A 15,187-nucleotide genomic window follows, 5' to 3' on the forward strand; every position below is an offset into this window, starting at 1 on the left:
AGCGAGGACGAAGAGTCCGCCCCTTGCCCCGCCTCCACCGTCTTTTTTCCCCGACAACCAAGGACTACATTACCCAGTAACTCCCGCGATTTTTTTGACACGTATCTGCACATGCGCAGAATCTCCTCAGGCTCCTACCCACTCTTGAGCCCCTGACGTCCCTCCGGAACTCCGTGAACTACAAGTCCCGGTAGGCTTCGGGCACTTAGCTCTGACTGCACGTGCGCAGACAGCTGCCCGCCGGAAGGACAGAGCCTGGTTGTGTTTATCTCGTTGGGCACCGAGTTATCGGTTGGCGTGCAACGGTTTCTAGGCTGCAGGCAGCGCGAGGACCCGCGGCCCCGCCCCGGCCCGGCCTGGCAGGTAGCCCGGGGTGGGTTGAGGGACAAGGAGAATTATAGGGGCTGGGGACGCCCATGCTTAGCGCTGGAGTCGTGGGGGAGGGGCCTGAGAGTGAAGAGGTGGGGGTGGGGAGGGAGCTAGGGGGATGATGATGGGAAAGGAAAGTGTTAATGGGGAAAGAAGGGCTCCGGGAGGATGGTGAGGAAACCAGTGGGAGAGACCTGGTAGGCAGCCGGAGGAGGCACTAAAGAAAATTGGAAAGAAGACCGGGTTATGAGGAGAACAGGGAAGCTGAGGATAATGGAAGAAAAGGGCGGGGGTGTCTGGAGTTGTGCGGGAGGGGAGGTTGGGATGACTGGGAGACGACAGGGATAGCGTCATATACAAGGAGGAATATCTCTGGCGGAGAGGGGGTCAATGGATATTAGCTTTTTTCCCCTTAGTGGAAGAGGGAAAATGGAGGGCTGTCGGGGTGGAGCTTGGAGTCGTGGGAGAAGGAAGAAGGAGAAAACGGCAAAGCTCTCAGGAGACCAAGAAGGGCCAGAAACGGGGAGTGAAAATTGCAAGAGAATAGGAAGGGGGGGTAGGTACATGAAGGGAATTGAAGAAGCTTGAGAATGCGGCAGTGATAGAGGATGGGAGAGACCCAGGGATAAGAGGAGACTCTGAGACCCTGGGGGCTTGTTCTCCACGAGCTTGAGTTGTGTTTTTTTTTGGAGGAGAAGCTAAGGTTTTTTCCTCCACCTTTGGATGGAATTGCTTCTCTCTTGTCCTCTGAATTCTTTGCTTTACCTTGATATAGCTGAAGTGGGGAGTGGAAGCTATGAGGGAAGATGAAGGACTCCGGTTCTTAAGCTCTTCAACCTCCTTCCTATCTGTCCTTACAAGCCCAGATCCAAGAGCTTTTGGATTGAGGACAGGAGTAATGAAGTGAGAGTGGTTTCCTGAGGGGCTATTTCAGGTTTGGCAGAGTGGCTATTTAAAGCATGGGGTTGGGGGTTGAGGGAGGTTGGGCAGGGGCAGGAGGGCTGGCAAGCCAGCTGAAACCTGTGTGTCTTTCTTGCGAGGGGCCTCCCTTACTTGAGCTTTTTCTTTGCCTGAGATTCTGCCTGGCTCTTCCCTCTGCCAGGGCTGCTTTTTTTTTTTTCCGTTCTGCCAGGGCTTCTTGAACAGGGAGCAGATGATCTACCCAAACCCAGCAGGTGCCTGCCAGAGCAGGCAGTGCCAGCTGCAGGATTTGCCTGACAGAGCCTTGAGATGTACCCGTTATCACTAGGTTAGCAGGTTGTCTTTAAGAGACCATGATCTCTCATGCCTGGGTCTTTTTCTTGTCCTGCCCAAGGGTATTTTGCTTTCCTTTCCCTTTCCAGTGCACACCCCCACCCCTGTCCCCTTTCAGAGACCCAAGTGGGAGAAGAGCTGCTGGAAATAGCTTGTTCTCTACCACAATGGCTAGGTTGGGCAAGTGGCAAGAGGAGAAAACCCTACCCCCTCAATCCCCAGCACACACATACCTTTCTGGCTTAAGTTCTTGGCAGCATGCCAGGCACAGCTGTCAGAGGAACTCCTCATGCCCGTGAGGGGCCCTGGGTGACCCCGATGACAACAGCTCTGCTTGACAAGAGCCCCCTGTGAGGGGCTAATCATCCATGGATGTTCCTGTCAGGGGTCAATCCCACCCCATCCTGGATAGAGGAACTGTTCCACTCTAAAAACCTAAAAGCTTTTCTGCTTGGAGGCACTCATGCCAGCTTTCAGTGGACTGTCTGGGGTTGGCTGGGCTATTAATAGCTCTGAGTATTTTGAGATCCCTCTCCCCACCTCAAAGAGCACGGAGATTCTTAGAGAGGTGGCAGTCGGCAGAGCAGAGCCAGAAAGACAAGAGAACTCACTGACCTTTGAAGGGGGCTTGGAGCTTGGGCCAGGCCAGTGACAGGGTGCAGCCGCCATGAGTAGGGGACGAACACGTTGAGCCCTTAATCAGCAGTCTGAGCTGGCAGTCAGGTCAGAGTGGCCCCACCCTTTGCTGTTGGAGAACACAGGGCCAGGGCTAGCTTCCTGACCTCAGCAGCTCCCCTGGAGCAGAGCCAGCCACCTGAGCTGTGGAGGGGTGGTGTGGGAGGGCCACCAGGTGACACTTAGAGGCAAGGCTAGTCCTGGGCAGAGTCACGGTGACCCAGGCAAAGGCTTTGCCTGAGGAGCCCGTGGCCCTAACTTGTGTGCAGGTATAGCAGAGGCAGCAGGCCGTGCCGGGGGGGCATGTTGCTGTAACCAGTGGCCCAGGGGATGTTACGGTGGACGGTGCACCTGGAGGGCGGGCCCCGCAGGGTGAACCATGCTGCAGTGGCTGTCGGGCACCGGGTGTACTCCTTTGGGGGTTACTGCTCTGGTGAAGACTATGAGACGCTGCGTCAGATTGATGTGCACATTTTCAATGCAGGTAAGCTAACTCGGGGACCATCCCTGGGTGCCCACATCAGGGAGGGCAGTGGGTGGCTGAGTGAGCTTTGTTGGTGGCCCCCATGGCCAGAGGGGGTGGAGGAAACTAACATGTGGTTTGGGAGAATGTGGATGGCCTGAAGGGAGGTTCCCAGGGCTGAGCAGAGCTGTGCCCACAGTGTCCTTGCGTTGGACAAAGCTGCCCCCAGTGAGGCCCGCCACCCGCGGGCAGGCTCCCGTGGTACCCTACATGCGGTATGGACACTCCACCGTCCTCATCGACGACACAGTCTTCCTTTGGGGCGGGCGGAATGACACCGAAGGGGCCTGCAATGTGCTGTATGCCTTTGACGTCAGTGAGTATGAGTCTCTGGAGGCTGTGTTCTGCCAAATGGTGCCTCGCGGGGCCAGGGAAGGTGTGGGCTGAGGGGGGCTGGGAATAAGGCGCCCCTGAGTCGAGGAGGGAGCGCCAGCTTGCTTACTGGGCCCACCCTCTCCCCTCCTTCAGATACTCACAAATGGTCCACACCCCGAGTGGCAGGAACAGTTCCTGGGGCCCGGGATGGACATTCGGCTTGTGTCCTGGGCAAGACCATGTACATTTTCGGGGGCTACGAGCAGCTGGTAGGTCTGGGAAGAAACTAGAGGTTTCCCTAGGGTGGGAATGAGAAGGAGGAAGGGGAATTGAAAGTAGTGGAATGGGAGGCTTTGGTTTGCTTGCAGGTTCTGAGGTGGGAGGGACGGAGGGTCGGAGAGTGACCCCTGCTCCTCTCTTTTATTCCTTCCTTCACTTCCTTTCTCTTTCTTGTCAGGCGGACTGCTTTTCCAATGATATTCACAAGCTGGATACCAGCACCATGACATGGACCCTGATCTGTACAAAGGTTGGCCCTTCTTCCTCTCTCCCAGATCCCCACCCTCAATTTAAGGAACCATAGGGAGCTCAAACAGTGAAAGCTGACCCCTCCCCCTCCCATCTCTGCTCCTGCCCAGGGCAACCCTGCACGCTGGAGAGACTTCCACTCGGCCACAATGCTGGGCAGTCACATGTATGTCTTTGGGGGCCGTGCAGACCGTTTTGGGCCATTCCATTCCAACAATGAGATTTACTGCAACCGCATCCGTGTCTTTGACACGAGGACTGAGGCCTGGCTGGACTGTCCACCCACCCCAGTGCTGCCCGAGGGGCGCCGGAGCCACTCAGCCTGTGAGTGTCTGTTAGGTCCCTGCCAAGTCCCCGTCCCCCTATTGCCCCTACATTCTTGACATTCCTCTCTCCTTCCAGTTGGCTACAATGGGGAGCTGTACATTTTTGGTGGCTATAATGCAAGGCTGAACCGGCACTTCCATGATCTCTGGAAGTTTAACCCTGGTAAAGAGCACTGCCTTTAAGGGAGGAACAGGGAGCAATTGAGGGGGCGTGGAAAAGAAAAGAATAATCCTGAGTGGGTGAGGGACGGGGGTGGAGAGGATATCTGGGCTAGGCAGGTGTTGAACCTCCATTTAAACTTCTCTTTAGTGTCGTTTACCTGGAAAAAGATTGAACCGAAGGGGAAGGGGCCATGTCCCCGCCGGCGCCAGTGCTGCTGTATTGTTGGTGACAAGATTGTCCTCTTTGGGGGTACCAGGTTAGGAGGAGAGCGGGGAGGGCTCCAGGAAGGGCCTAAGCCTGTGACTAACATGGGAGACATTTGAGCAAGAGGGTCTCGTGGGTAGTCTTCACTCCTTCCTTCATCTCTCTTTTGATCCCTATAGTCCATCTCCTGAGGAAGGCCTGGGAGATGAATTTGACCTCATAGATCATTCTGACTTACACATTTTGGACTTTAGTAAGTACACTTATTCCCTAAGTGCTTTTGCCATCAGGGTCCCTGTCTTTGGGTGGTGATATCCAGGACTGGACCCTTTCCTCGGCTTTGACCATCTCCCTCTCCCCAACTCCTCCTTTAAAGGCCCTAGTCTGAAGACTCTGTGCAAACTGGCTGTGATTCAGTATAACCTGGACCAGTCCTGTTTGCCCCATGACATCAGGTACAGTGAATGGTTGGAAAGGAGGGACTGGTTGAGGGTGAGTGGGCAGCACAGGCATGACCTGATTGGCTTGGTCTCAGTGTGCAGGAGAGAGAAGATTTTGTTCTGTAGCGTACTTGTGGAGAGGGAGCAAGAAGGAAATATAAAACTGTCATCTGGGTGAGTTTTATGGAAAAAATGTCCAGTTTTCAAACCAAGCTCAGAGGCATCACTTCCTAATTCCTGAGCTGATACAGTTATTTTTGTTAATATGCTGAGAAAGTTTGATTAAATCTAGAACCTAGCTGCAGAGGAAAAACAAGTTTTGGAGCCTCTGGATCACATTAATTCCAGAATTAAGGGAGGTCCTTCCTAGCTCCTTCCCTTTGAATTCCATTCTTAGGTCTAAATCAAGCACTGAAAGTTATCTTGTATATAATTGTGCCCTTCTGGGTCATTCTGCGACACTTTCCTCTCCTTGATCCAGTTCAGCTTAATTCTTACTTGCTGAGGGTCTGTGTGTTCAGTATTTGGTGATAGAGTATACAAGGCTGAACAGATGGATCCCAGGCTGGCCCAAGATGAACACATGTGCAAGTGCCTAGTACCAAGTAGAGTAGAGCCTTGGCATAAGGAGGTACTTTGTAGAATGACAGTTGTCAAAAAGAGAGGAATTTAATTTTAATATGGTGGGATGGCTGGGGAAGGCCTCAGGGAGGATAGGAGAGCTGAATCAGGGCCTTAAAAGGATGGGAGTTGAGAGCAAAAACTGACATTCCTGGTGGGGGGAGGGGCATCCTGGTTGGATCTGAGCATAGGAGGAAAGGTAGGTTGGGAAGTTTATTGAGATGTATACACAGATGTTTTTTTGCAGGTGTTGGGCACAAGAATATCAATATGTAAACATAAACAGGAAGTCCACATGAGCTTGCAGGTGGACTAGTGGGTGGTAGTGGATTTGGTGGTGGGTGGAGCCCTGATTGTTAACCCTCATAGGGCTGTAAGGAAGAGGTGGCCGTGGGTGGTTGAGCTTTAGGAAGTTGAAGGCACTGGTGTGTTCATTGCTTTGTTTGAGCAATTCTGGACTTGGGGGCAGAGGCTCCCCCTTCTGTCCTTTCTGCCTGTCATTTTTGGCCTTCCAGGTGGGAGCTGAATGCCATGACCACCAACAGCAATATCAGTCGCCCCATTGTCTCCTCCCATGGGTAGGAGGAAGTTTCTGCCGCCTCCCTTCCTGAGCCTGCTGGTGTCTTCACTGCCCTTGCCCATCTCTCCCCCGCCTGCCCCTTTGGACCCTGGACTTGGTATACCTCCACATGGAGTTGTTGGACTAGAGGTGTTTTCTGTGCTGTGAACTTAGTGGGGAGCTGCAGGGGGGAGGGCTAGGTCCCTTCCTCCTTGGGCCGAGGGCCCCTTCCCCTTGGTGCTCTGTCCCATTCACCTCCCTCCAACTGCTCCTGGGCCTCTGCTCTGCCCCAGGTCAGCCATGCTCTGCTGGGAAGCGAAGGGAATGGGGAGGAGGGAGAAGCAAGCAGTGTCAGCCTCAGGAGCTTCCCCTCCCCACCGTTCTTTCCACCTCTTCCCGCTGCTTGAGCCCTGAGCATTGATTGGGAGCTGAGAGGAGTTGCAGCTGTTGGCATGAAATCTCCTTCTCCCTGACCTGGGGAGGGGAGGACCAGCAGATAATCCCACCCTTCCTTGAGCTGTTGCTGTACCCTGACGCTCTCAGCCAGCTCAGATTTTATAAAAATGATTTGAAAGTCTCCAAACGTGTCATCTCTTTTGTGTGGAATAGGCAAGGGACGGCAGGAGTTTGCAGTGGGGCCAGGGTGCTGAGGTTCTGGCTTCTCAGCCAAGAGCATTAGGAAACCAAATACCACCACGGCCTGGCCGGAGTTTCTCTTCGGCGCGGAGTGCAGCGCCAAGCGACAAAAGGGAGGGGGTAACGTTATTTACAGCGGGCGCCCTTCTCCGCCCAGGGAGGGCTCCCCGGCCGCCCACCAGCGGCCCGTGCGGCGGTGGGCGGGATCTGCTCTATTGTCATCAAGCCTCGCGGACTCGGCCTGCCGAAGATGCCGGAAGGGGCGGGGCGGAGGCCGCCGGAGCGGAAGTAGCGCCATTAGTCTTCGGCGGGCCGCGCGAGCCGATGCTGAGAGTAAACTCCCGGGAATGGGCGGCCTTCGGGTCTCGTCGCGGGGCTCGGGACGGCGGGGGCCTGGGGCCCGGGGACCTGCAGAAGGGTGAGGGGACGGCGCCGGGCTGAGGGGCAGCCGTGGAGGCGGGGTGAGGGGCCAGTGGCACCGCGTGTGGTGCGGGCTCGGAGCCTGGAGACGCCGTGACCGTGAGACTTAAGTTATCTGAAAGATGCAAACACCGGGAGCGCCCCTCAACGCACTGGAAAGTGGGGAGTGAGAGAGGATGCTTCCTGGATTAGGACATCCTGAGCAGTTTTTTAGAGGGCGAAGAGGGTTTTTCGCAGGGAGGAAACGTTATGTTCAAAAGCAGAGTCAGGAAAGGGGATGGATTGTTGGGGAAGGCTTAGTAGGTGAGGATTCAACAAATTTTGCCAACATTATTGAGCATCTGTTGTGTGCAGGCACAGTTCTAGATGCTGGAGATACAGTAGTGAATAAAGCAGCACAACACTGTCCTCATGAAGCTTACCTTTTAGGGGTTAAAAAAAACCAAGCAAATTAATAAAAGCCAATAAAACACGGAATTGCAGATTTTTAAAGGGTAAATTTTTTGAAAAAGGTGATAAGAGCTTTGAAGAGAAAGCAGGGGAGGAGTTAACAGTTTTAAGTAATCACAGAAGGCCTCACTGGGTAGGTGACATTTGAGAAACCGTTTGAAGGAGGTGAGGGAGCAAGCAGTACAGCGGGAGGAAGTGTTCCAAGCAAAGTCAGGTGCAAAGGAACTGAGGTGGGAGCATACCTTCCTGCTTAGGAACTGCTTGGAGGCCAGTTGACTGGAGAGTAGTAGGAAGGAGGAGATGGTAGGAGATGAGATTAGAGCCAAAACCCGGGCTAGATCACATGGGGTCTTCAGGCTATTACAAAGCCTAGAGCTTTTCCTCTGAGCAAGATGGAAGCCATTGGGGAGTTGTGAGTTCTGGAGTGACGTGATGTGTAGGATATGTATGTGGAAATGAGGTGGGAGTGATAAGATCAGGTTTGCCTTTTGTTTTGGAAAGAGAAAGTTATTTTATTAAAGAACTGAAAGTGAAAACTTCAGGTCTGAAGTAGTTTCCTTTTTTAAAAAAATTTTTATTGGAGTATGGTTGATTTACAATGTGTTAGTTTCAAGTGTACAGCAAAGTGAATCAGTTATACATATAATATATCCACTCTTATTTTTTAATTTTATATTATTTTTGGCTGTGTTGGATCTTCGTTGCTGTACGTGGGCTTTTCTCTAGTTGCAGTGAGTGGGGGCTACTCTTCGTTACGGTGCGCGGGCTTCTCATTGCGGTGGCTTCTCTCTTTTTTTTTTTTAATCAGTCATCAATTTTATACACATCAGTGTATACACGTCAATCCCAATCGCCCAATTCAACACACCACCAGCAGTGGCTTCTCTTGTTGCGGAGCACGGGCTCCAGGCGCGGGCTTCAGTAGTTATGGCACACGGACTTAGTTGCTCCGCGGCATGTGGGATCTTCCCAGACCAGGATCAAACCCGTGTTCCCTGCATTGGCAGGCGGATTCTTAACCACTGTGCCACCAGGGAAGTCCTATCCACTCTTTTTTAGATTATTTTCCCATATAGGTCATTATAGAGTATTGAGTAGAGTTCCCTGTGCTACAGTAGGTCCTTATTAGTTAATCTATTTTATATATATCAATAGTAGTGTGTATATGTCAATCCCAATCTCCCAATTTACCCCCTCCCCAGGTTTTGCTTTTTAGATGCCTCTCCCAGGCTGAAGCGGGGAGCATAGCTTTGAGAGGAGTGAGACTGGAGGTTGGGAGAGCAGTGAGGAGGCTAGAGTACTGATTGAGGTGAGAGGTGCTGAGCGTATCCTGAACCAGAATAATGGCGATGGTAGCTGAGCAAGGGAGACAGAGGTCCTTATGGGGAAACCTGTGAAGGAGTGATTTAAAAGAACCTTACATATACACCTTCTTTAGCAAGGTGAGGCCCCAGGTAGCTGGAACCGATGGGGAGTTAGGTGTCAGTGTAGCGCCATTACAACCTGTGCTGCCCAGGACCTGCAGTGATCGGTCTGAAGGGGATGTTGGAAAGGATCAGTTACCTAAGGAATGAAGATGGGATGGCGTCTTTGCAGCAATGGCAGATGCTGAGCTGAGTTGCGGTTCCCTCCCACCCCCACCTACCTTTCACAGGCACATCTCACATGTCATTTGAGGAGCTGTTGGAATTGCAGAGCCAAGTGGGGACTAAGACGTACAAACAATTGGTAACTGGAAACAGCACTAAGAAGCAAAGTTCCAGACCACCTGTCCAAAAAGCATGCGTTGCAGATAAGCACAGGTGAGGAGCAAGGCCTGCCCCAGGAGTTGGAGGATAGCTGGTCCCTTGAGTAGGTGTCTGCTTTCTTGGGTGGCAGGTGGGAGGCCTTTGACAAGACTGGAGTTCCCTTGACCTGTTTAATTTCTCCATAGGCCTCTGGAAATGTCAGCCAAGGCCCGGGTGCCATTTTTGCGTCAAGTTGTTCCCATCAGTAAGAAGGTGAGGAGGAGGCAGTAAGCTCTTTCTCAGTGAAAGGAGACTGAACAGTTCTTTTATATTCTCTCTGTTTGCTCCAAAGGTAGCCCGGGACCCCCGCTTTGACGATCTGTCAGGGGAATATAATCCTGAGGTGTTTGATAAAACGTATCAATTCCTAAATGACATCCGAGCCAGAGAGAAAGATGTGAGTAACATGAGATTGGTCTGTGGGGATTCCGAGTGGTGAGACAAGAGCACAGGTCAGAGAGTCGGGCAGAGGGGAGCAGGGTGCGTCAATTTACTGGCTGTGTGATCACTGACAAGTTACTTAACCTCTTTTTGCTTCAGTGTCCTTATCACAGAAAGAGAATAATTCCTATCTCATAGTGTTTATGTGAGTTAACAAATGCGAACCTCTTAGAATAATGCTTGGCACAGAGTTTCCCCTAACATTTACAGAATGCTAACTGTCATACTCATTTTCCAATGTGGAGCTTGTGAAAAAGCAGCTGAAGAAGCGCCGTTCAGGGGAGGAGCGTGAGAAACTGCAGCAGCTGCTTCAGCAAATGGTGAGTAAGTCAGAATACGGGGGAGGGAGGTGAGAGCAGGTCGAGGCAGGAGGTGATTCACAGTCCCTACTATTCACCTGTCTCACCGATCTCATCTTTGCTCCTCAGGAGCAGCAAGAAATGGCACAGCAGGAACGGAAGCGGCAGCAGGAGCTGCACCTGGCCCTGAAGCAGGAGCAGCGGGCTCAGGCCCAGCAGGGCCATCGGCCATACTTCCTGAAGAAGTGTGAGTGGGGCACAGCTATGACAGGCTAGTTACAGGAACAGGGGTTGGGTGGCCATAGAGGCAGGATACTGTGTTGGGGGTCCATGAGCTCCCTAAGGGAGGCATGAAGGCTGGATCCCATGGTAAGTTGGAGGAAAGTAGAAATAGTAGGGAGTTGTTGTTTGTAACCATTCTTGTATCCCTAATGACTGTGGGCAAGGAGTGTCGTTTTTATCTCTGTCCCACCCCCACATATGTGGGTAGGGCACAGAGAAGGAGCTCATAGTTGGTTGAATTGAGAAAGAGTAGAATCATAGAAGTCAGCTTGCTTACACACACCAGTGAACTCCAGATGAGTCACATATCCCTGCATAGTGGTTGAGAATTACTGACCTGGGGAAAGGGAAAGAGGCGGGCTTCCTCCTTTGCTTACCGGCTTTCTTTCTCCTTGTCCTCTAGCTGAGCAGCGCCAGTTGGTCCTTGCTGAGAAGTTCAAGGAGCTGAAACGAAGCAAGAAGCTAGAGAGCTTCTTGAGTCGAAAGAGGCGCCGAAATGCAGGCAAGGACAGAAGACATCTCCCTTTGAGCAAAGAGTAGTAAGGAGCTGTCCTCAGCTCTGCCACTGCCCCAGTGAGAAATGCATCTGTGGGGACACATTTGGGCTTGGCCCGTTCTGGTCTTTCCCATTCAAGGGCAAGGGTCACAGCTGCCTGGGAACCCGACTGGCTCAGAGATGACTAGAGGGCTCTTGGACTGCCTGAGGGCTGGACACGAAGAGCAGCTCAGCCTTCTGCCATTCCACACTTCTTCTGCTTGGGTCTGGGTCATCATGTCCTCAAGTCCTTCTCCCATTCTTGCCTTAAAGTAATGATTCTGGTATAGAAGGAAAATGACTGGTGAGTGACCTTGAGGCCAGTTGAAGGCCATAGAGTCTGAGTGGCTCCCGGGACTGGGACTTTATGTAGGAGCCAGTTCATAAACACTCGTGTCACTCATCTTTTTATTCTGCTGCTTTTGTGGGTGGCCTAGAATTACCATTTCAGGGGCCACGTGTTGGGTGGGCAATAAACCTAATGCTCCTACAAAGTGGGAAGTCAGATCAGAGACCCTTCCTATTTAAACTGAACAGATGACACGATCATTCAAAGAGGGAACCAATCCCACAACTCATCTACTTAGCTTTGGTCTTGGATGCAAGGGGAGGTAGAAGGTGGGGACAAAAATATGATAATATGTAAGCACAGCTGGCCCTCAGTACTGTTTGGGTGGAGAATTCATATTGCCTGTGTGGACTGGAAAATCCTCAAGCTGACAATTCAGTTTAAAGTGATCTCAGGTTGATAGTGCCTTTAGGCACCTGGCAGAAGCAAATGCATTCCTCTCTTGAGGATTGTACTTTAAACCCAGGCCTCAAGGAATTCCTTCAGATAAAATTTCAAGGAATCTAAGCTTACAGTGAAAACAAAGCAAACAAGGAAAAAAAAAAAACCCATAAGCAAGAGTCATTAGGAACAACAGGCAAGAGAATCAGACCAGCAAAGACTGAGATGTTAGAAGTATAAAATACAAAATATAAAATTTCTTACTTAACGTTTAAAGAAAAGCTATGACTGATGAAAAAATATCAAAAAGCACCAGATTGATAAAAAAAATTTTTTTAATGAAAAATATACTATTTGAAGTTAGAAACTTTATGGTTAAGCTGCAGATTAGACACACCTAGAAGGAGAATGAACTGGAAGTAGATGTGAAGAAGTTACACAGATGGAGCCCAGAGATAGAAATGGAAACTGAGGAAAAGAGGTTAAACAACACGGAGGATAGAGTGAGGAGATGTGAGACAAATCAGAGTTCCAGAAGGAGAGAGTATGTTAAAGGGGATGAGAATTATAATTAATAATTTATAAACCCTAAGAATCAGGAACACCAGTTAATCACAGACAGTGGGGTTGGGGACCTAGATAAATCACAAAAACTACAGAACATTAGAAAGATTAACATCTAAAAAGCAGCTATAGGGAATTCCCTGGCAGTCCAATGTTTAGGACCCAGCTTCCGCTGCAGGGGGCCCCCTGGTTGGGGAACTAAAATCCTGTGTGCTGTGTGGCGCAGCCAAAAAAATAATAATTTAAAAAACAAAAAGCAGCTGTAAGGGAAAGGAAGAGGTAGAATTAGAAGCTAAGACATCTGTTATTGCTTGATGCTTCTGGGATGGGGGAAAAGATGTAGTTCTGATGACAGAAATGCATAAAATGCGCTTCTCCCAATGATTGTTAGATGAGGGCTCTAGCTACCAGGATAGTTCGCCTGTCCCAGGGGGAGTGAAGGAGCCAGTGCTACAGGGTCCCCAGTGTCACGTGTGTCAAGCCTAGTTGAAAGCCAAAAGACCGATTCTGGCTGATAAAAGCAGAAATAGACTATTGAACTACTGGGCTCACAGAAACACTAAGGCGGCTGGAGAGAAGCTCCAAAAAAGGAGTTGGGGATAAAGTCAGAGCAGTTAAAAGCACTTTAAGTCCTACCTGGGAACCAGTGTTGACGTGAAGATGTCAGTGCCGACATCAAAGGTGCTCCACTTCCCCCTGCTCTGCTCTAGACTGAGGCATTCCTGGCAGAGGCATCGAGTCACCTGGCTGCAAAGGCGATGCTGGGAAAGTCAAGTGTCTGGTCTTTCATATGGTGGGAGGTGGGCCCTACCTTCTCCCTAGGTTTGTGGTAGGGAGTTTCTAAGCACAAGAAGGGGGTTCAGGTGAAGGGCAGTCAAGAAACCGTAATGTACACCACACAGCTGTATTGGTCCCCAAGCCTCCAAACTGCAACTTTTCCCCTTCAACGAGGAGCCAGAGGAGATGGAGAGCTCTGAGCTTCAGCTGTGGGTTGGTCTGGTTGGTTTTGGTTTTTATTGTTAACAGCTTTGTTGAGATATCATTCACATACCATACGATGTATCCGTTTAAAGTGTACAATTCAGTGGTTTTTAGTATATTCACAGAATTGTGTGACCATCACCACAATTTTGTAACATTTGTGACACCCCAAAAAGAAACCCCGTACCTTCTAGCAGTCACTCCTCAGTTCTTCCCAATCCCCCCAACTCTAGGCAACCACTAAACCACATTCCGTCTCTAGATTTGCCAATTTGGGGACATTTCATATAAATGGGATCATTATGTGGTCCTTGGTGTGCAAACCAGCTAAAGGGATATAAGGAATTGAGGCTGTGAGGATGGTATCACAAGGGGATCAGGGAAGCAAACTTTGATCCCGAGTCAGCCAGGAAGTGTTTGCCCTTGTAGAGATGGAAAGTCCTGAGGGCAGGGAAGGAGGCTCAGATCTTTACTGGTGCTGGTGAGAGAGGGGCAATCAGGACTGCTCGCCTGGGTGGCTGGATTTGGGTACCAGATCAGGCAGATCAGAGTCAAAGTGGGGTTAGACTCTGTGGAGGACAGTGGGCAATGTAGGAGCTGGACTGCAGACAGGAATGTGCAGGGTTTTGGCGTCATGGCTGGTGCGCTCTTCCTTTAAGGACTGTTGGAGGTTTGTCCATTGCAGATGAGCAGGTGGGTACCCTGTGGGAGACTTTGGGGCAGGGTGACTGAGTGGGACGAATAAGGGGGTTGAGTGAACGCCGTGGATGAGACTAGTGGCCTGGAGCTCAGCCCACACCAGAGCCCGTGGGGGCAGCAGCAGCACAGGAGGTGGTAGTGGGAGAAAGTCCCATCTGGTCCCCGCATGTGGTGCATGCTGGCCTGGCTACTAGAGTCCGGGGGCTCTCTGGGTTTCTGTGGGAAAGGATAGGCTCATAAAGAGCATGAGAACCCAGAGAGGCAAAAGGCGCTGGCCCCACAGAGCTTGCTCAAAAAGGAGGACATGGCCTGGGCCAGTGAAAGAGAGACAGGCCATGATCTCTGGCACAAAGGTGGAGGAGCAACCAAGTGACAAAGTGCAGCAACCCCAGTGTGCCCACTGCTGCCCCAGCCTGCTGCCGCCTGTCTGTATGCTGCCTCAGAATAGCACGGACCAACAGGACGGTTCTGCTGTGAGAACCACGAACGGCACCATAGGGCCACCACAGTGCAAAGCAAGCAGGGGCCCGCTGTGTCCACACTTTACTTTGCTGCCTCATCCTGGGCATCCTGACTCCCAAGCCCTGGCTGCTTTTTCCCTTACAGATTCTATTCCAAATGTCAGTCCCGGGTGGCACCCAGTTCCCTCCGGCCTCTGTGCCCTCTCCCACCACCTGACTCTTCTGTAGCTTTCTCCTAGTCACCTAGTCATGGATTCAGGATGCCTGGGTCACTCCTTCCCTCCTGCGCTAAGAGCCCTGCCCAGACACACAGCTCCACCCCGCAGCACAGAGCAACGGGCCTGCCTCTGGAGCTAGCTGGGGTCCAGCTCTGGCGACAGTGTGCAGCTCTGCACAGCCAGAGGAGGGCAGAGGCAGGGGAGTAGAGAGGGGCAAAGAGGAGGAGCCCGTGGGAGCTGCAGATCCTTCTAGGTTGGCTTCTAACCCAGACCCTAGAGGGTCCGTGGGGAACACATTAAGGTCCTGGGTGCCTGTAGTGGCCACAAGGGTTCTTTACCTCACAGTCCCCTTGTCAGCCTTACCTCGGGATGGCGCCGTGCACCACACTGCTGAGTGTGGTGGCCAGAAGAGGGACTTGGTGGCAAAGCCTTCACCGTGTCAAAGGCTCCCACACATCAAGAGTCCCACAGTGACTGTCCAATTCCACAAACAAGTGAAATGGAGCCCTGCTGGATGATCTGCCGAAGTTGCAAGCCATCCAGCACGTGGCAATATGGGCTTGAATCTCCACCCTGCCAAGGTGAAAGCACTTCGGACCACATACCCTCCGAGAAGACCCATCTCCGGAGTCCACTTAGTCCCCCGGCCAGGAGGGGGATGCTCAGTCACACCCGACTCCCTCTACCCCTCTCCCCAGCCTGCCATC

The 15,187-nt window shown here is 51.6% G+C and overlaps 1 protein-coding gene across 3 annotated transcripts; it reads left to right on the forward strand.

Moving 5' to 3' along the window:
* The first annotated feature begins 222 nt into the window (after nt 1-222).
* On the forward strand, nt 223-11,321 carry LOC137773151 (kelch domain-containing protein 3). 3 transcript variants are annotated; one of them, XM_068557615.1, is made up of 15 exons: nt 223-363; nt 2,568-2,782; nt 2,961-3,137; nt 3,290-3,405; nt 3,594-3,665; nt 3,775-3,988; nt 4,067-4,153; nt 4,301-4,409; nt 4,537-4,610; nt 9,138-9,285; nt 9,417-9,483; nt 9,563-9,667; nt 9,957-10,031; nt 10,140-10,257; nt 10,696-11,321. In XM_068557615.1, exons 2-15 carry the CDS (start codon nt 2,629-2,631, stop codon nt 10,830-10,832), a joined length of 1,653 nt encoding a protein of 550 aa, XP_068413716.1. In that variant the 5' UTR covers nt 223-363; nt 2,568-2,628; the 3' UTR covers nt 10,833-11,321. The 3 variants fall into 3 exon arrangements, with proteins under 3 accessions (XP_068413716.1, XP_068413714.1, XP_068413715.1); XM_068557613.1 differs by lacking the exons at nt 9,138-9,285; nt 9,417-9,483; nt 9,563-9,667; ... (1 more) ...; nt 10,140-10,257; nt 10,696-11,321 and adding exons at nt 4,734-4,812; nt 5,934-6,554; XM_068557614.1 differs by lacking the exons at nt 223-363; nt 9,138-9,285; nt 9,417-9,483; ... (2 more) ...; nt 10,140-10,257; nt 10,696-11,321 and adding exons at nt 1,358-1,618; nt 4,734-4,812; nt 5,934-6,554.
* The last annotated feature ends 3,866 nt before the right edge of the window (nt 11,322-15,187 follow it).

The sequence above is a fragment of the Eschrichtius robustus genome, chromosome 12 (genome assembly GCF_028021215.1).
Source record: "Eschrichtius robustus isolate mEscRob2 chromosome 12, mEscRob2.pri, whole genome shotgun sequence".
Taxonomy (NCBI): Eukaryota; Metazoa; Chordata; class Mammalia; order Artiodactyla; family Eschrichtiidae; genus Eschrichtius; species Eschrichtius robustus.

Coding starts and splice junctions, on each gene's coding strand:
- LOC137773151 (XM_068557615.1), top strand. CDS start 2,629: ATGTTACGGTGGACGGTGCACCTGGAGGGCGGGCCCCGCAGGGTGAAC. Junction 9,668..9,956: donor TCCGAGCCAGAGAGAAAGAT/GTGAGTAACATG, acceptor TCCAATGTGGAG/CTTGTGAAAAAGCAGCTGAA. Junction 10,032..10,139: donor AGCAGCTGCTTCAGCAAATG/GTGAGTAAGTCA, acceptor TTTGCTCCTCAG/GAGCAGCAAGAAATGGCACA.